Source organism: Anopheles moucheti, chromosome X (genome assembly GCF_943734755.1).
Source record: "Anopheles moucheti chromosome X, idAnoMoucSN_F20_07, whole genome shotgun sequence".
Lineage (NCBI taxonomy): Eukaryota > Metazoa > Arthropoda > Insecta > Diptera > Culicidae > Anopheles > Anopheles moucheti.
In genome coordinates, this window is record NC_069142.1 from 15,287,001 (window position 1) to 15,308,997 (window position 21,997).

Below are 21,997 nucleotides of genomic sequence, written 5' to 3' on the forward strand. Positions count from 1 at the left end.
TCATACGCTTTATTTCAAATTTGATTACGAACTTTGATGTCAATGCCACAAATCCATTTTTTCCGCTTTTGACAAATAAGTATTGAGTGAGCGTTGGTTGAGAATTGATATGAGATGAGAAACCCTGAGACGTTAGCCAGTAAAACTGGAATATTATACTGGCAAACAATGGCCAACAAGAAAGATAGGAATTGTTTGTTATGAATGCATATACGGTAGTAGCGAATCGTATAGGTGATTTCAAAACATAACCGTCATATATCCTGTCCGAACTTCAAGATAAACCGCATCGGTACGTACGACCAGAAGCTCATAATCTACCATCCATTTCGTTTTTGTACATTAATTAATAGCACGTCCATGTGCACTGCCAAGGAAATTTGATATCTGTTCCGCTTGATTGCAGTATTTACAGTCCGTGGAATAAAACTGACGCTAAGGCTCCAATTTCCTCGTCATTCGGGTGCGCAATAATGGTGCTGTGCGCACTGCACTGTGCAACATAAAAAAAAACACCTCCCCGATGTAGCCGATGGTCGCCAAGGCGATGGAGAAGTCGAACAGTCAACCGAAGCCTGTATGTTTCATTGCATTTTTATTCTGCTGCCTTTGCTCTAAACGACTACACCGACTACACTCTAGGAGCGATGTATTCGAGCTAGGCTGGTGGTTGGTTGTTGTGCAAAAGGTAACGTTCAACTATTATTAATTTTCCCGGAACATGCACAAGAAGCTTCTTGTCTATACGCTCTGCTATACTTTTCCATTTCACTGTTTAGCTCACTTTCGCTCGCCCGATGCACGGCTGATTGTACTCTTTGACAGCCGGCCTTAGGAGGCATCATCAGATTTCCGATGCTTTCATGAAGCAGCCTTTTGCCGGAGCTCCTGTATTGCCGTCGGGAACTTTCTAGTTGCACTAGATATTTCCATGTTCGTCGCATTGTCAGTCATTTTTTTATCTCCCTTTTGTCCGTTTTGGTTCCTTCCTGTCGTTTCGCAGCTGGTTTTGCACCGTTAATCCTTGGTTGTGATTTCGGTAACAGAATATCATAGCAGCATCCCATTTAAAGCAGAAGCCACTTTGACGATACGCGCGTAGTCCATTGGGAAAGGGAAAATGTTAACGGCAGCTTGCAATACATGACATGCTATCCAATAAACTATATATTGAAGTGAGTGAATCATGCACGGGGACCAATGGGAACAGAAATATTATAGCGCTTCATGGAAAAAAACTATTTTCACGGAACGCTAGCGTTGAAACAAACAAACTGCACAGCAAAACCACTCTGCATCTACTTGTTATCGTTTTTCTTCGCCATATTTATTAGTTTTCCTTCGCGTATTGATACCGAATGCACATCTATGGCTTTGGTTGGCTCTTGTACAACGTGCATAAGCATAACCCTCACTCTATCCTCCTCAGTTGGAATTATTTACGCGTACAGCACACAATCCAAACCGGTTGTAATAACTTGGAAATCAATTACTTTTTAGTAACAATTTAATTAGTTTAAAATGTAATCCATAATAGTTTTTAACAACTTGTTCTAAACAGCTTATTGTATTTGTTATTTAATAAAAAAAAACAACAGGTTCATCGGTCTAAATTAACAAGGTTGCCACCGGATTTCAACATAGTCGATTTTAATGTCAATAATTAATAGAATCGAAGGAATCTCTCTGAATTGCCTAACGAAAAAGAAGTGACAGTTGTGTTATTGAAATGGACACTTTATCTGGAAGGATCAAATTTGTTCTTCAAAATCGTTTACATTGTGTAAGAAGTTGGAAACGCTTGTTTTCTGCAATGTATAACCCTGTACCAAACATAAAATCATAAACTACTGGGCGCCTCCATCGACCATGAGCGAATGCCATAAAATTTTTCAATTATTATCGGGATGTTGTATAAAAAAAAAGAAACAATAAAAAAAACAGTCCCCATCTATCGCGTTTTACCTTTATTAAATTCTTTTTCCACTCAGTGGTATAATTTTATTCCTTAAGATCCAATAATTTCGCATGCAGATAATGCGCAAAAATTCCTTGCAATCGTTCCGAACCTTTCCCGGAGCCCTCATTTCACTGACGGGCACATTCTTGAAGGAAGTCGTAGCTAACGAGACACCAATATACACGCACAAAAAGAGAAAAAAGGAACAAATATACAGCAACCACTTGACCTTATCTCGGATGCCCCACGGCGCGACGCTTCATGGGAAACCTGAACCGTGTTCGTGGAATTATTTTCGACCGCCTCCAGCAACCGTGCCCGCAAACGTAACCGCCACCGTTTACTTTTTTCATTACGTGCGCAAGTATGTTTATAGTGTTAGTATTTGGCCTGGCAATTGTTCTTTGAAAGCAGCCAAATTAATGCTACCCATTGCCGTCTTCTGCGATGCTTGGACGAGGCGGTCCGGTGGTGACCGGTCGATGCGACACGATCATCCACCCCGTTGCACAGATTCGCTTGTTTATTTTCGATTCCATTTGCCCGGTGTAGAATACAGTTGCTGCTCTCGTATTTCTGTTTCCGATGCGGTTCGGGCGAAAATCAACACACTGCTCTTGCCTTATTTTACAACGCACCTTAACAAAACGCCAACCAAAATGGCGAGATTAGTGTGTGTGTGTGTGCGGTGCTTGCGGAAGCACCATTTATCAAATATCCAAAATTTATTTACTCAGAACTGTAACTGTATTTGCCTGCCAGTTAATTCGTTTTGCTTACCTATTGGGCCGGGTCTTGCTGCTTTTTAAGAAGAAATTTGCATGGCTCGTGGCCACGTGATGGTACGCCCGTCGAGGAACCTGTCCTTTGATGTTTTTTGCTTGCTGCTTCCAGTGAAAGAGAGCTTGCTGTAGAGGGTGAAGAGGGGAAAGTGTGCGAGAAGTTCACAGTAGAAAGCGAAACCACCTTACCGGGGGCAAGAATGCTATGACAAAGTTCAAACGAACATAGTAGGTTTGCAGCATTTTTTTCAGTAATATCTGACAACTCCCGTAGTTCAAGACCCAAGGTAAACGTTTTCTTACTTGAACCTCAAGCTTGCTTGACCTCAGGTTTTTCATGTTTTTTTTAGAATGAGAGAGAAAGAAAAGTCAACCAAATTATGATTCGATTCTCAAAATATGCATCAACCATCAAACATTAAAGAATCTTCAAAGACTCAAAAATCCTTGAAGAATCATAAACAAGCTTATGAAACAAGAATTTCTGCCCTAGTAATACTAGCATTTAGAGCGAGACAGGATTTGTGATGTTATCCGGTATCTTTGTGGTGTTATCTGGAAGAGATTCACGAGGGATTCAAAAATCTTTGATGGTTCATTAATCTTGAAGGAATCCTGTAGCGTCAGAATACAGAGTCAGAGTCACTCATGAGACACGATGAATCTGATACACCCAACCCTAGTTGTAAGTTCCTTACCGAGTCTTTTGCACTCGTCGCGTAAACGCGAACCACTTGCACGTTGATGTGACCTAATCAATCAACCCAAGTGTAAAAACAAGTGCAGGTACGCCTGACGCTTGCCGCTTAATTTAAAAACCTCCCAACAGTCCTTGCACATTCTTCCCAAAAGAAAAACAAACAAAAAAAAAACCTCTCGCCACCAATGCTCTGGACGACGAATGGTCACTAACTATTGGAGTGTCCTCGCGAGAAGCACTTTTTCGTGCTCAAGTCGCTTCGTGAAGTATTTGAGTGTATTTTATTTGTGTTTCTGCGCGTGTGTGTGTGTGTGTATGTATAGAAGTGCGTTGGATACGTCTCTGTGTTACAAGACATTCGTAGAAGGTGAATCCTGTGGGAATAAGTCGAACACCAGCAGGAACGCTGACGTACTCTCACGTCTACCAGCAATCAAGAGGAGTCGGGAATGCCGCCGGAAAGTCAACGTTCGCTGACAAACCGGGCAGCTGTAGCTTATCAGGCGGGTGGTAAACGAAGGCACAAAAGATAATCACCAGGCGGTGCCCTACACCTTACCGTTCCTAGACAGTGCAGATGATTTTTCCTTTGTGAGCCGCGCTCTACGTGTCCAAAAAGTGTGTGTGACAACGGGTGACATTCTTCGGGGTTTCCATCCAGACATGTTCGCAACGCTTTTACGCTTGTCGTGTTTTTTTTTTCACCCCCTCTCTTCTTTTCGGGCAAAGTTTGGAACGTTTCATTCCCTAGAGTAAATTCCCTTTTCTAGCGCGGCGTGAAAAAGAATTGCCGTTTAAGATGGGTTTTCCTTTTATTTCGCCTACCCCCACTTGCAGAAAAGCCACGTAAACGACCCAGTTTTGGCAATCGCTGCGATGAACTAGGTAACCAAAAAAAACCAAAGACATTCCATTGCAGTTGCGACTCCAGCGAAACCTGGGCCGATACCACAGGGGATGACGTTGACGTTGAACGGGAGCAACACAGGCCAGATGGAAGTAGTTGTAATTAGATTTTGATTGACACAGCACATGCTTCTGGCGGTGCCTTCTGGATGGTACGCGTATCGGGATCCGAGCCATCAGTCTGTCCGGAGGACAGTGCAGCATGCGACCCATCGGTAAATGAGATTGCTTATGATGAAGAGTTTTGATGTACTCAGACACACACTGGATGTCACACTGGGCTAGATAGACCTGTCAATAGACAGAAGTTCATCAAATAAAACGTCCAGCAAGAGTTATCGGTCGAGAATGAGAACGTTGTTTGCAGAATGTTGCGGCATGGGGCCACCCACAACAATCTGCTAACCGATAACATTGTGAAGTGTTATTGATATCGGAGAAGTAGATCGAATGGTGATGGTGGAAAGATTACAAAGTATGCAAAGGACCTACCGCGCGGGTTCGGGTCTCCAAGTGTTTCTGTACCAAAACAAGAAGAAAAAAAAAGTTCTCGTTCTTCGCAGCCGGATCTTCGATGTTGTATGCGGAAAATAATTGTACCGTCGCCCCCGGCCTGAGCTCAATCAATGGATGCATCCACCCGGATGGAGAACGATTCACAAAATCAACACACTCAAGCACGAGATTAAATAGTGATTGATGGATCTGCGCACAAAATAATTCCTTCTGCTTGCTCGGAGGAATAAGGAGGAATGAAATCTGTTGAACAAGGGAATAAAAAATATTCCATTTTATTTGAGCAAGAACATGATGATACCGTGCCCGGGCTTTTGTCATTACAGAATCAAACCATAATAATTCACAGTCTATAAGAAAAACATAAGGGAGGTCCGGTGGCATGATGGTGGTTGCCGAAGCGATCTTCACACGAACCGGCCTGGACCAAAATCCCATCCGGACCAGTTGCTTCCAAAGTAATAAAAGTAATTCTCAGGAACTTTGGTCACAGGTGAAAATAGGAGCTTTCAGGCGTATTCTTCTTAGCTTTCTTAGCCCTTTTATTCAACTCTGCTAAGCAGCGTCGAAATATCGCTCTTTAAAGTAGAGAGCAGCCATTAATCAGCGCCGTGAGCAAGGTTTTACTCACTGTTAAGCAGCGTTACACTACAAACACACTTTGTAATATTTTGTAATATTTTGCAACATTTGCGTTTCAGCTAACAAAATACAGAAATTATTGTAAAGAACTAGTGATTAGCGTACAATCTGTATTGATCGTATTCACTTCTCCGACAATTCGCTTTTCGGAGCTTTTCGAAGCTTTCAAAACGTGTAATCAGTGTGCTAACATCCGTTTCCCCCTTATCAAATGTCAAAACAGATAAGATAAGATAGGTCGTATTTCAGCACGTTTTGTCCTCATTGTTTCCTGCGGGTAGGATGGATTATTTTGGTGTTAGACTCGTTGCTAATCTGCTTTGCTGTTTCAGGATCACGAGATGCACGATCATACGACTAATTGTATTCCTTCACTAAAAGTGACAGTATGTTCCTGACGTAAACAACATTGAAATGTGCAGCGTGCAACAAATCCTATGTAAAAGTAGCAGTATGTTCCTTTGGTGAGTGAGTGTGCACTATCAAACACAGCGTTGCCCCAAGGGCTAAACACCAAGCTAAAGTACTGCCTGACCGAGAGTAATAGAATGTCAAAGGCTTTTATCAGTTCGGTACAAAGGTTATTTATTTCATACCGTCGGTTGAAAGAGCACATCTTTTTACGAATTCCAAATAGATTCGTGGCAGTGAAACGATGAGGCATTGTAATGCATTGCCACGGTAGTTTTCGTCGTTGGATTTGATTTTCTATCGCATCTACACAGTGCTGATGGCAAATGAATGAATGACGTAATTGCTCTGTGGACGAAATTTGCTTTGGAACGTCGAAAAGAGCTCGCGTTCCCAGCGTCAGACAACATAGCACTAGTTTAGTTTTTTTTTCATTTTGAAATGCTGTATATCCGGAGGAATGGCGGTTCATGTGGTATAATATACAAATGAGCCAAGCTGTCGTTGCAAGATAAACAATGTCGCCGAGAACACTCAAAATCTAAACATAGAACTTATGTCATAGGGGTATTTTAAACAAAAATCTTCATTTTGTAGATTATTGGTTCGTAGCATTTATCCTTTTACCGTTTTTAGCCTCCAAAACATTATGTTATCCACGAAATCATACAGCTACTTATAACTGAAATGTGTCAAAGGTGTCATTAAGATAATTGAAAGTCGTAAAGAAACGAAATGTTTGTATGTCGAGCGTATGATTGCTCTACCTAAATAAAAGAAAAGAAATTTCCATCGTCATCAAAATCAAGTTTGACTCGGCAAAACCCATGTCACGCGCCCTCGTCTCTCAAACCATTTCACTATTTTAAACAATCTACAACATAAACCATTTTATCATCAGCCTTTGTCAGTTATATTATTATGTTACAAATATTAAAACGTAAACAAACAGCGTAAAGTGCCGGGAATCTATGCAAAGCTAAATTATAGGCGTCGTCATGTTTCTGATACTATCAAATACACAGCAATATGTAAACGATAGCGCAGCATCCACTGTCTAGAGTACGCTCTGGTATTTTATTGCTCTTATTTTATTGCCGTTCTCCGAACGGAAGCAATTTGACTCCGCCACACATTACATTCCACCATCCAATGTCTTTAACACACCGTTCCATTCATTGAGCACGTACTTGCGCGAGTATGGTCACGCACGCACAAATTCCAACTGCAACCGTTCGTACTAGAGAAAACAGGTCTAATATATTTCCGTCTCTCGACGGAAAATAAGTCATGCGTAGAACACCTGACCACAAGCGATATCTCTCTCTATACAAACATAAAAAAGAGACATAAGCTCTGTCTCATTCAAATTCTTAATTTCATGCGCACGCCGCAACATGACGCAACCAAGCTTAATCCAGCCAACCACAGTGGATCACTCATACCAACCCTTAACTTAACAGCAGAACCAAGCTACACGGCTTACTGCAACCCAACACCTGAATCATCCGGTTGACCATCATCGCACTGTCGCGCATGCGCCGGTTGCGGCTCGTCCAATAGCGGCAATAAATTAATTAATTACTGTGACTGATTGTATATAGCGTCTGGGATCATCGTCGATCACCGTTACGGTCACCTGCATTTCCATAGAATTCCGTTATGAGCCGATCGCGTTATCCATCGCAGTTACGTAATTGAACGAAATATTTGATAAACAATGTGATTTACAGCAACGGCCGGTTGCTGATGTATAGAGACGCTGGTCGCATTCCGGCGCTGGTCATGAGTAATTCCATCGATCGAACAGCTGACAACAAGCAGCAGATGTGATTTGATAGAAATTTAGCAATGAGAATTAAAATCTGTTTTTTTTTCAATGAAATTTTTTAAATGAGAATTAAAATAACGCGTTCCATGCTTAGATTGATAAGCTAACATAACTTTTTCTTGTTTTCTTTCGGTTTGCAGAAAGGAGTAACCCTCGTCCACCGCGCAAAGCCTACGGACGGCTGAGCGGTGAATCCGATGACGCTCAGTCGCTCCAACGCTCGCGGTACGATGTGACGACACCTTCACCTGCCCAGGGCTACAGTGGCAAGCTGATAGACTTCGCGGGCAACACGGCGGGACCACCCATTGCTGGTCCGAACGGATCATCATCCACCGGTTACAACTGCGGCGAGCAAGTGCACGGTAACGGGCCATGCTGCAACGGGTACGGCTACACCACCAACAACAACAACAACAACAACAACAATCACAACAGCAACATGATCAACAACAATCACGAAAGCAACAATCAAACGAACGGTAACGATTGGCTCGAAGCAGTGGGTCCACAACCACTACCGAACGTGCCAGGTCCGTGCATGTCGACCGGTAGCATGGTATTGGATGACGGCCCGTTCGACGACACGGACGACGAAGAAGACGTGAACCGGAATCACTCGAACTATAACGAAACTGACTCGGAACTCGAACTGGACGGGAAGATCAAAGAGCAGCGTTTGGAGGAGCAAGCCCTTGCCCGGCTGCACGCGATTGCGCTGTCCGACGATGATGACTACGGTAAGTAAACCAACACACGTACATATAGTCTCGTAACCAATAGCTTGCTCCGTTTCCGGCTCCGTAGTGTCCCGGCGAGGATGTCCCCTAAATTCAACACGCATAATTGTACATATGAGCGAATTAGTAGGAGTTAAATTTGATCGTTAGACAATAATATTCTTACCGTTGAGATGGTTAGCTTTGAACCTTGGTCAGGATCCGTTCATTACATCGTATTTCTTTGCAGAATCACACGATTTATAAACACAAATGTTTGTTTTGCATGTTGCAAATAACATTTTTATTGATAAAGAACAGCTTGTAACGGTATTGCCATCGGAAGAAAATCGACGCAAATAACGCTTAATTTTATAATAAAAACTATTTTCTTTTGATTGCAGTTGTCGCAAACAAATTGTTGCACAAACATTCGCAAAAACAATCCCTTTATTTCCCTCAGGTAAAACAAAACAACAACATTGTGTAAATTGAAAACTGCAAACGCAGCCCCCCGCAATAATTGCTGTTTTGTACCAACCACCAATCTTTCGGCATTTAACCCACAAAACACTGCCGTTGGAAAAGGGTGACACGGTGAGGAAGCGATAAATGGTAAAAGTGCCCGACCGCACGGAAGCCATCATCGTCGCCACCTTTTCGTGAACAGCCGTAAAGAGAAGTAGGGGTTTGATGGAGAGGTGACGTAGTGTTTCCGAAATTTTCCTTTAAAACTTCACTTCCGGTCACTTGTCACGGGAAGGGGTAAGGAAACGGGAGGAAAAAAAGGGTAGGAAAGCAGTCGTTTACACATAAATCGAGCCCAAGCTCATCCGTACGCGACGCGACAGTCCTACACTAAATTTCAATTACAACGCAAACCACTTGATTTCATGATCTCCAGCCTGCTGAGATGAAATTGGAGCTTGGAACGGCACTGCGAGCCGCTACAAGCTACGAGGAAGTGGCTTCTTTGTAAAAGGTCGCTAGGAGCGAAAACAAATTGTAAAAGAATCTTGAAGACAAACAGTCACACCCCTTTGGTGCTTTTATACTAGTTCTAATTGCAGTCTATTGTTTCTGCTTTTACATGTTGCTTTTAATACTAACCAACTACGAACTAAACGAAACTCCGTCCATAGCAAAACAAATTATCGTCTAGCAATACACTGGTAGTATCATTGTGCGCATCCTGGAACGTACAAATAATGTTTTCATATAGGATAACAGGGCATGCACAATAACATGCAAAATAGGGCATGTCAAATGCACCGTAATCCCAGCTGAAATCAGTTGTTCCATATTCGTGCGCAAGTACAAACAACATGCGCTTCCTGTTGGAACGATAAGTAGTCGTTATACGATAGAAAATGTTTTTTTTTCTGCTATGGAGTTACCATGAGCTAGCTAGATATTATTTTAACAGGAAGGAAACAAACAAAAAGCTCACTACGCAATCTACAGAACACATATTGCTTTTGATGGTAAAGGCACCGGCGGTCAGTTCTGAAAAATACCATCCATACCATTTTTCTTCTAGAAATTCTAGTCCTATAGTTTATCTTCTACATTTCTGTAGGTATAGCTAAAACATGATCATGATACTTGCCAACCACAGAGTGTCGTTCTATAACGCTATTGGACTTGTTCATTTGCAGTCTAGCGTTTCCTGCTCAAAACTAAGTCAACAGTGCTAACATCAACATCTGTTTAATACGCATGCTCTTTCTTGCGTTTCGAAACTTTTGGTCGCTCTTAGTTTTTCTCTTAAGAGACTTTCGCAATTTTTTCTTTGAGATGGTCTTTGATTTCTTCTTACCACGAGCTACGGTCATCTTCTCAGCATGTCTATCCGCGACATCTTCTCCGTTATTGTTCACCGTTTCGATTGCCATTTCGCCTTGATCATTAATGGTTGCAAGATCATTTTGCTCCTCATCGTGCATTTCCTTTACTTCCACCGGTTGCTGAATGGTGCCATCAGTAGTGCTCTGATCATCGTATGTTTTCTTGACCGAAAGTTGACCGTTTAGTTTGGATGAAGGGGGCTTTACCAGCATCATTAGCTTTGCAATGCGCATGCTTTTTCTTGTTTTAGAATAGATTTTCTTCAGTTTTGGCTTGGTACTATTCCGTATCTTCTTTCTATCCGACTTTAAGGTTGCGTTTGCTTCTTTGTTTGTTATAGTTGCACACGTTGAGTTTGTCTCGATGATGGCATTATCGCGTTGACTTAGATCCTCTGGTTGCTGGATTGCTTCCACAGTGTTCTGCTCGACGTGCATTTTCTCCGCTTTCTCTGGTTGCTGGATTGCTTCCACAGTATTTTGCTCGGCATACGTTTTCTTCGGTTCTTCTAGTTGCTGGATTGCTGGAATATTCTGCTCGGCATGCGTTTTCTTCGTTTCCTCTAGTTGCTGGATTGCTGGAATATTCTGCTCAGCATGCATTTGCTTCGGTTCTTCTAGTTGCTGGATTGCTGGAATATTCTGCTCGGCATGCGTTTTTTTCGTTTCCTCTAGTTGCTGGATTGCTGGAATATTCTGCTCGGCATGCGTTTTTTTCGTTTCCTCTAGTTGCTGGATTGCTGGAGTATTCTGCTCGGCATACGTTTTCTTCGGTTCTTCTAGTTGCTGGAATGCTGGAGTATTCTGCTCGGCATGCGTTTTCTTCGGTTCTTCTAGTTGCTGGATTGCTGGAAAATTCTGCTCGGCATGCGTTTTCTTCGTTTCCTCTAGTTGCTGGATTGCTGGAGTATTCTGCTCGGCATACGTTTTCTTCGGTTCTTCTAGTTGCTGGAATGCTGGAGTATTCTGCTCGGCATGCGTTTTCTTCGGTTCTTCTAGTTGCTGGATTGCTGGAAAATTCTGCTCGGCATGCGTTTTCTTCGTTTCCTCTAATTGGTCGATTTCATCTTCAAAATTGTAGTACCAATAATGGTTTTCATTCAGTCCTTCTGGTTGTTGGTAATCTTCTAAAGTAATTTGACTTTGTATGTTCACCACTTTCTTTACTGAAGCTTCAATGTCTGTTTGATCGTATGTGAAATTCTTTACCTTCCATGGTGAGTCGATTGTTTCATTACACAGTAGCTGGACGATACCCTCCGGTTGAAAATCATCATCTGCTGATAATTGCGTTCCATTTACAACATCTACCTTAGGATGCGTCATTAAGGTAGCTTCTTCGTCGAACTGATCTCCTACGAAACAACTGGTTGTTGTTTCATAAGAAAAATTGGGACTAGGAATCACGGTTGATGCAGATTCCTGCTCTTCAGCATGCATCGGTTGTATGGATTCATGGTTGAAGAGATCACATGTGTCGATAGAGTCGAGATCGATATTATCGAAATCTGTCAAATATTCTGGATCGATTGCTGAAAACACAGTTTCCATAAACCTGTTCCATTCTGTATTCTGCGAGATAACTTCGACTGCATCTTTTACGAGTTGCTCTGTAATAAAAATTACAATATCGTTGTATAGATCTACATAATGGAACACAGCTTTCATGCGGAAAGGTTATATATATATATATCTATATAAATATATCCCATCATAAAAAAAACCAGCGTACCATAATTTTCTAGGTTAGACTCCATGGCCGTTCCAAACAATGAAGAGATGCAATCCCTGGATATGCGTAGATTTTTTGCTTGCGATGTGCCCGCTTACGAGTAGCTAATAATGTGGGAAGTGGTGCGGTGTGTGGAAGAGAAAAGAAAAATGTTAACTGTTAAAAAATGGGATTATATAATCTGCGGCTTTGTTAACTTAGGATTCCCCCAACGCAAACCCACTAGTGATGAGAAAAATCGCTCAAATAAGGGATTCTATCCGACCGATCCGAATCCACCTTCGGAACATCCACCAACGCTAAACTCACGATAATCAACAGAAATGTGTGCACAGTTATGGTGTGTCGCAGACCATTTTCAGACAAACTATGACAAACCAACGCAGACAAAACTATGCAAAGCTTTTAATTCCACCGAAGCATATGCTGCACTAAACACAGACAGATGCTGTCACAGAAACAGATGATTGTAACCCAAAAACACATAAACTAATGCCACCGAACGTTCACAGCACACACAACCATTTCCGATCATAATTCACCGTTTCTTACCTTTCCTTTGCTGCGAATAATTCGACACGGGAGCCACACAAGACGCGTCTCAAACAATGCTTGCACCACGCTTTCTCGGAAGCAAATGATTTTGCACCGAACCAACTAGAACTGTGCAGAGCGCTCACGCAGGTTTACTTTGCACTGCCTACTTGGATACGCATCACACGAGAGCATCGATACAAGCACCCAATGAAAAGTGCCGGTTAGTTGTTACTAACCGTAACTGTAGTTTATATAACTGCCACACGGGGTTCGCTTTGCTGATAAAAGTTTATAATGTTTTAATTAACGCTTTTCGACTGGCACCAATATGCAACACCACAGACACGGAACAGGAACAGGAACTATACAACGGAACTGAATGTCAACAAATCAACCGCGAACGCTCACGCACAAATCCCGTCCACCGCCTAATGGGAAATGAATAGATCAAGTATGCGCTGCATTGAGCAAATCGCGCGATAAAAGTTTATAATAAATTAACGCTTTTCGATTGGAACCAATATGCAACACAAGAGACACGGAACAGGACTGTACACCGGAACTGAATGTCAACAAATGAGCCGGCGAACGCTCACGCACAAATCCCGTCCACCGCTTAATGGGAAATGAATCGATCAAGTATGCGCTGCATTGAGCAAAACGCGCGCTCGCTCGCATGCAAACCTTCTGTGTATTTTACGGAGCGAGGGAGATGAGCAGCCGTGGATGCTCTCCCCTTTTGTTTCTGCATGAGGCAAGCATGCATGTGTGAGTGATAGAATTGTTTCTTAGTAATAGGCATCTTTTACACACAATCTGACCTTGGTGATACATTTGTGGCTTTAGCGTACGTTTTTTTCGTCACGGGAATCGTGTCAATGTGTGAATAATGTATAATACAAACAAAATAAATTTGTGTGGAAGTATCACGTCATTTAGTAGCAATACAACTACAAGCGTCAAACCCCTTCACGATCATATTCATTTTCTCTCTCACTCTCTCCCTCTCTCTCTCTCTCACATTATCACTTACGTATCTCACTCGTCATACGTATCTCGCGTATCTCACACACAGTTCACGTTCATCCTCTCTTATATCGCCCCAGTGAAAAAGGGCTCTGCGTATCGACATTCGCAGAAAAGAAAAGAAAGCTTCTCAGGGCTGTAGAATCGTAATCTATCCTGCATCGATTTCGACATTACCAATAGTCAAAGGACTGAGTTGATCAGCTAGATGTAGATTCGAGATGTTCAGATGTTTGAAATAATACGTACATACCCTTTTCTTTAATTTGTTCTATTATTATTATTATTATTATTATTATTTTTTCGTTTGTTGTGACAATTGTGGCGCTAAGCACTTCTTTTGGTCCTTGTAGTATTTCACTAAGTGCAAAACGGGATCAATAAGCGATTTTTCTTCTGCTGCTTTGCACTATAATCCAAAGAAGCGTTCAGACTGTAACTGTGCTCGAATGGATTTTTCGCCTTTCCTGGCAACCAAATTGGCATCAAATAGCGTTTCAGCTGATTTGACAACGCTGAACGGATAGCAACCAGTGTGTACGCAAAATCTCTCACGTGTCGTTGTTTTTTACTACTGGAATATATTATTTTCGCATCCAGACCAAGTAAAGAAAGTTTAATTCAGTGCTTAGTTCAATTACACCAGTGTTTAAAAATTGTTTTCCTTGCAAAACAACTCGAAATTGCCAAATTCGAGCATATGTTATGGTACGGATCCAACATTTCGCTATTCTGTTTTTGTTGCGCGTTAAAAGTATATTCTTCTACATTTTGCGAGATGCTGTAGTTTTGATTTTATAAACTTGCTTCTTTGCCATGTCAACGGAGGGTTACGATCTTATCGGAAGAAAAAGGTACGTTTTCATCGTTGTTGTTTTTTTGTTTTGTATGCAACTTCTAGTCTTCCACATCCGTTTCAGATAAAAGAGTCAAATTGCAGACACAAGAGTACTACGCTGAGATATATGGAACCTCGGCACCAGGAAGGGCCACGGTCGTAAGAATATATCAACGCAAAATGATCATGGCATCACCTGCTTCCTTTCCGGCACTGCCAACTATTAGGGGATCGCATGTGCTACGAGCTGTGGGCAATGTCTTTCATTTTAGTAACTATTCCTGAAGCCAGAGTCGTGAAGCAAGATCTGCTGACACGCACCGATCAAATCACATCCACACTTGAGCACGTTTTGTCTATTCCATATGGCGCTACGTCGCTGATATTGGAGATGCTGAGTCGTAGATGAACCGCTGGATGTGGATGTCGATGACGCACTGCGTAGAATAAATAAACAACCACCGGAGAGCTGCACGATCAAAATCGGACACCCGCAATGGAATAATCTAAATAATAGGGAAACTGTCGTGACCGTGACGAAAAACTGTCGCAAACGGCAAATTGCTGACAAGCTAAAGATCGCGATCGCGTTCGAAACATTAGGAGTACGCGAGCGCGAGGTCTGCTTATCCATGGATGAAGCGAGTATACGACACAGGGAAATAGAACAACAGAGAATCAAATCAAAACCCTATTTTGAATAATGAACAGAGACACGCTCACTGTACACAGTTTTTCTCGCTTCTGGTCTAAAGTCAGTGCCGAGCGTCAAAGCGAATGTCATTTTGAAGCAAGAGCCTTTCACTTCAATTAATTTCCGCAATGGATCTATCATCGTACATTGCCGTTTCGAAAGTCTAGCAACACCTCGTAATAGCTTTTGTAATCATTCATGCATCATGCAAATTACCACTTGTGTCTGAAGATGCTTCATCAACAGCAGGCCCCAAATCCGGTACTGCTTTCTAATCTATAGAGCTTCCGAACCGATTCGAACGCTCCATCCATCACATTCAGTGTCAAGTAACATTCAACTAATGAAGGAAATCTCAGCTCTGATCATACTGTAATGTATCAAACAGCACCATATCAGCGATACTGGATCGTTCCCAAGCCAATTTTGTTCTGGACGAGAACCTGCCGCCCCTCCCGTTGGTGTGTGCGTACCGTAATCGGATTAGATACGGTTGCGGAAACCAAGAGTGGCGCCGTACCAGCTCGTGCCAGCATCACTCAACACGGAGTGTACCTAATTGATGTTAAAATATGCACACTGCAGCCGAAAAAAAACCTCCCCATCTCCGTTGTCCGAGATGCTGGATCCGTTGGACGGGATTAATAGGCTATCCGGTGAAAGTAGCACATTTCGGGTGGTGAGTTGTGCAGTGTAGTGGCACACCGGCGCAAATCCACTTACCCAACAATCCTTCGGGAGAGTATCCAGAAGCGTATTGGCGCGCAGCCCCCCGTGTTCCGTACGGCATTTGGTGGATCGAGTCGATAATTAGATTTGGCTGTTCGTTTGCGAGTTTGATTTTCCGTTGACGACACGCGTTGGCAAACATTCGATGGTGCTGGTTAGTAACATCCTGCTGCCAACGTTAATCGCATTGATGGGTTTTATAATGCACCACGGCCGCGTATCTGGGGCAGTCGTTCCAGCGATATGGACAATGGTTGGATAGTTTTGGCCCCTATTTGAGCAATATTGAAGACAGCAAGAAAAAGTAATTGAAATGTCGTTAAGCGTGGCCGCATCAGTAAGGTGCTTGTTTTGCATCTTCCCATCTTCTCGCGCACTTCGCGAAGGTTTGCCGGATGTTTGTCTAAAAACAACACCGTATTAGTGCCGTGCCAAAGCACCGTTTGTTTGTTTTTCTTCCTTTTTCTGCTGCTTCTTCTTCATCTGCTTCTTGATTGTCGACTCCCTCTCCCAGTCCCAGGTAGAAAGGATATTTGTAACGGTTGGCGGACGAGCGAACTTTCCGTGCGCAGGAGAACTGCGGACGTGTGAGGCATATCATCGGTACGGCACCGGCATCGGACGCAAATCAAATCAAGTCAATCAATTTCACGAAGATTTCCGCTTCACCCACGATCGCAACAAGCTAGCAAACTGTACGGCCGGGGAAGTGGAATGTGTGTTTGGGAGTCGTAAGCGTAAAATGGGGTTCAAACGAAACGGAAAATTTGTTCGTCTCGGCGGAGGGTCTGCCGGACGTGGAATGGCGCTGTTGCAGAATAAGGCACACGCGTACACACGTCGGAAGGGTCGCATGGGGTATACGAATTGTGCAGGGGATATACAGCAAGATGAAGATCAATTTTCACAAGCTTCGTACCATAGTTCCGTGCAGTGCGTGATGTGGTACGATGTGGTGCGGGATGTTCATCCAGGTAGAAAATGGGGTTAGGAGTGGTGGTGGTGGTGGGGAGAACGGTGGAAGGGTGAAGGGTGGATTCCTTTAACAAAATTTGTATTTTCGACGAATTTTGCTTATTGCCGGTAACCCCTTAGCCCATCTAGGCGACAAGGATCACACACACACACGCACCAAACCCCTCCAGCATGAGATTAATGTTGAAGAACCTTTCTCAAGACCCTCTGTCGAGTTGGGGATGTACGTACGTCAAGGGCAGCGGCATCGAAATTCCACCACTCGGACAATGTCTCCAGGGTTGGCAACGTGAACCCTGTGTCACTGTGCGACGACAGTGTTTCACATGGACAGGGTGGAAAGTTTGATAGAATGTGCTCCATTCTCATTAGATTCTCGCAGTTGTAGGACATTGTAGATATTAGATCAAAATGATAATATTAACAAGAATGGATGTGCACTGCCTTACATATGACAGTTCTTACTGTCCTTGGCGGTCTATAGCTGATCACTCCTTCAGAACCGATAAAACTGGAGTAACTTTTGTATTCCACACAATGTCCTTAGAACCGAGTCATTCCTACCGGTTCCCAGACATTGACATATCATACTTCATACTCTGCCCTAGGGTAAACCAGTCACCTGCAATGGTGTAATATTAGTGATTATTCTCCTGTCAACCACTACCCGTTAGTCGTGGTTCACCAGGTGACACTCCAGTTGACGGCGCGTATCCACACATGCGCTGCTCTGTCTCTATCTCCTCTATCCCCCTAAGCGTTTATGCCTATTTTCTGCCGAATTTAGCATCCTCGTACGTGCGAGACCCGTCTTGTGGGGAGCTAATTATAAGCCAGCGATGCTCACTTACACACACACACACACTCGCATGTTTACATAAGCCACCTGTCGGTGTGTGTACGTCAGAGGGCCTTGATGCTGCCACGCTTTGTGCCTACTTGTGTGTGATGAACACCACCCCCACAAGCCGTTGTGCAAATCCAACTTAATTCCATTAAACTTTCAGTTTACCGGATAATTAAGATTGATTAAGCCCAGGCGTACTATGCCTCGACGGTTACACAAGGGCACCGGTAAGACACATACACACCGTACTGAGGATGGTTCTTCCTTGGTGCCGGTTGGTACCATCGGCTTGACGGTAACTGATTGGACACATCTCCTAGTACTGGAACCGAGGAGTTTGTGGTTGGAGCGGCACGGTATGAGACAGCTTAAATTTTCGCACAGGCCCCAACGGAACACCGCATCTCTTCTGGCTTCTGGCGAAACCTTTCTGGGAGGAGGAAGGAGGACAATGCCTTCTAACCAGCTTGCAAAGAGGGCCATGCGGAATGATTACCTCGACGGTTGATAAATAACTCCCAGACCCGGGGAGCCCCCAAGGCTCCGCCTCCTCGTCCTTCCGGCCGTTCTTCCCCCCTTGGTTCCATCTTGCGTACCGCCGGAAAATGGAAATGTTTCGAAGATGACGTGCGAAAGTTATGTCTTCGGTCGCGGTGCGGATGCTGGAATGAAAGTAATATGAACATGAAATGCACAAAACAGCTCACCAGCTGCTCTAGTGCCAGCACTGAAAATGCGCTCAATACTTACGGTACAGCTATGGCTGTGACATTGGATCAGGATCTGCAAGAGAGGATAGTAACCTTAAGGGTTTTTTTTTGCTTCCTTCAATCGCAAGGCGTACCAAGCCCTATGATACATGACTGATAGGAAATCTGATCTGAAAGGTATCAATTTTTACCACTTCGGCGTGTAAAAGTTAAAGAAGTCGAAACACCATAAACACCCCACGAGAGGGATCGAGGCGTAATATTGCATAAAAACCCATTTTACGACCGTCATCCTTACCCTTACATAGCAAGGATGCCTATCCCAAATGTAATGCACTAAAATGGAGACTTGGAGAAAAATTGGAAACTCATGCACAGACCTAATAAAATGGGGGTGATTTATTTTTTCCGTGCCAGAAATATATGTCCTGATGCCGCACTGTACGTGATCGGAAACAATAGTGTTTCGTTTATATTTTCTCATTGGCGAATGGTTTTACATTTCCATTCCCAAGCACTGGCAGGTGACAAGCGCACTAACGCACTTTTATACCGGAAAGGTGTTAAGTTCTCACTGCGAGATAGAAAAGTACCGCCAGCGTTCCAAGAACGCTGGGAAACAGTAGCTGACAACAGCTGTACCAGAGGGCACATCTAAAATAGTGGCATCGTCAGCGAAATCCATTAAAAGCATCAGCCCGGCAGATCCGCACCCCAGAACGCATCTGACCGCCCGGAGGCGCATTGGAAAATTGGTCGCATAGGGCAAAGGCGGGAGGTACTGGGAGCACCATCAACCCCAAAACCGCATAACCGCTCCCTACCCGGCGGGGTACGTGGGGAAGAAGCTATCTGATACTCTCTCATCCGTTTGTGCCTACTATCCCCGGCACTGTGGAGTGTTTGATCAGTTTTATTAATTACACTACCATCCAATCGGTATTCGTCTGCAGTAATACAAAAGATATCTAATTTCTGCTTCATTCGAGCTTCCGGCAATCAGTACTTACTGATAACCGAGCTGCTTACTGTGACACTGGAGTATGGATAACCCATGAAGATTCGACGAGCAGTAATGTAAGACGAGCTTTGTACATGAAGTGATGTTGATACCCACCACCAACCAATTCAGGGCATTATATTGCTGATAATGTTAGGTGAATAAATCAATCGGAATTTATATTTCAGAGCTCTATAGAGGTTCATAAATCACCACAGTTTTATGAATTCTCAACGATTCATGGATCCTGATTGAATCCCGAGCTGGGCGGCTCGGCGGTGTATTGGTAGCGGCGCATTGGAATCATGAATTGCTAAAGATTCTTGAATCCTTGAGCGTTTTATATCTTCAAAGATTAATATCTCCTCAAAGCTGCATAGATCCTCAAAGATTCATATCATTCATATAGATGCTAATAATAAAATTCGACTGTTTCTTGTTATCATTATCACTTTTCCTGTCGCAATAAGCGTCAAACATTTGGGTCTTTCTTTTCCTTTCCTTTACCTTAAACCATTCCATGGAGCGTATTGCTGCAGATATCGTCAAACGTGTAATTGGACGTAATTGGCGTGCTGTTTTATGAGCTTTATATTTATTGCTAGCGACGCGCGGGAAGTTTGCGAATATTTCGACTTCGATAAGCTTTCAGCACCGTGCCCTGTACGTTATTTGCGGAGAAATCAATTTTATATCACTCCAATTTCTATTGAACATAAAAGCGTGGCCGATACTTGGAATGACAATAATCAACCTAATGATGGTTAAATACGGATGCTGCCCACGGTAAATTGTCGCCGACGCATTTCGCTCAATAATGCCACGCATAATTTCAGCATCAATATCGGGCTGGGGAGTGTAAATAATACCAAGCACTCTGGGGTTGGGGATTGGGAGAAAAAAAAAATTAAATCAACCGTACAAACAAACCAGTTACGCCGCACAACAATATACACTCCATCGCCGAACGGTAGGACGAGCAGCAGCGAGCAGAGGTGTGAAAGATGGAGTAGCAGAGAGGAGAAGTTGGTGGTGAAACATGCGAGCGCTGGCGAATAGATTTGTCCCGTAATACTTTTCACACGTGACAATATTTCCCACCCTCCCCATTCCTCCTACCCATTCCCCCGGTCCCAAACGCCCACACATTTATGCTACGTGGCCGGTATACATTGAGCCTGGCATGTTCCATGCATCTACATTCATTTTGTGCACCTGCCCCATTCATGGCGCAGGAAGATTACACGGCTAAACACAAAAATAACGTCGAAGGACATGGGATACCGAAAAGCAGAGAGCATCTATATTCAGCGCACGTCTGCGAAAAGGGATCGTTGTGGGCAGCCGGCGAGGGCGATACCCATGGTTGGCCCCACGGATGCAGGGTGCTTTTTTGTGCGATATTTTCTCCCACAGTTAGTGCTCTGTTTGGGGGTTCGATCCCGCCTTCGGTCGCCCCATTGGCTGGTGGATCTTGTATTGGAAAACCTGGGCATAGTGATCGGATTAGGTGGACAAATGAATCTTCTAAACGATAGTAGGATGATTTTAATCATTAATTCAACACTTTAACGTTGGTTTCGAAACAGGTTTGACAGTAATAGTTTTATAATTATTAAGATATCTTCAAAAGTGTTTAAGTTATTGGAAGTACAAGATATGATTGTCATTGGTTGCTAGTGTAATATTGTCATCATCTCATCCCACAGTGCGACACCGCATAATGTTACGTGGTAGCATCTAGCACAGCCCATCACACCATCACACCAACTCCTGCGAAGTAGAAGAGCATGACCGGAGAGCAAATTCGCAATCTTATCGAAAATATTCAAAACCGCAGACGAGGTCGAGTTATGGCACGATGATGCCGATAAACATGTCATCAACGAATCAGCCCAACCACACATTCTACCACCGGTGAGGTACGCCATCCATCGTGCCGGGACCGTTTATTGCACGACCGCGAATCGAGCCGCTTAAACTGACACATTTGCAAATTGCAACGTGTACTGCTCTATCGTTGCGCTACAAGGACCTAGATGTGCTTGTCGGCCTGTGCGTACCCCTGCGAGTGGAGGGCGGAATTAAATTCTTCACCGCTTTTGATATCGCTGTGTATCCATTACGTGATCATGCCGCGTCCGCAGGTCCCTTGAGGTTTGTGTAGTATCTTACAGAAGGCGTGTAGTTGCTTTCCTTGCCCGTCCGCTGGTAAAGAGCTGGCACCAGAGCTCAATACGCTTTCGACTTCTAGGGCTTCTAGCAAGGAGTTAACGAAAGCATCGCGAGTAGTTCAGGAAATGTTAATGTACTGCTGTCTGTTTATTTACGTTTTTCTTCCGCCTTTCTTGATGAATGTAAGCTGCACCATTTCTCACGAAGTTTGGTGCCAAATGGGGGTGAAGATTTGTGAGAAACATATTGCCGTGGTTGAAAAAGTGGCATCCAAACAGTGTTGATTGTGATAATACGGCTGACGGTACTAGGAAAAAAAAATAGAAAATTAAACTAGCCTGGGATGTCAAACACAAATAAAAGGGTATTATTATTATTTATCATTAACATATCACGTTAATGGTTGTCGAAACTTTAAAT

At 43.4% G+C, this 21,997-nt stretch overlaps 1 protein-coding gene across 1 annotated transcript in view; it reads left to right on the forward strand.

Annotated features, from left to right (window-relative positions):
* LOC128306825 (myosin-G heavy chain) overlaps nucleotides 1–21,997 on the forward strand; it is a 76,690-nt gene that overhangs the window by 18,684 nt on the left and 36,009 nt on the right. Inside the window, exon 2 of the mRNA XM_053044445.1 lies at nucleotides 7,889–8,488. Coding sequence (XP_052900405.1) covers nucleotides 7,889–8,488 — 600 coding nt within the window. The remainder of the gene's footprint in view (nucleotides 1–7,888; nucleotides 8,489–21,997) is intronic.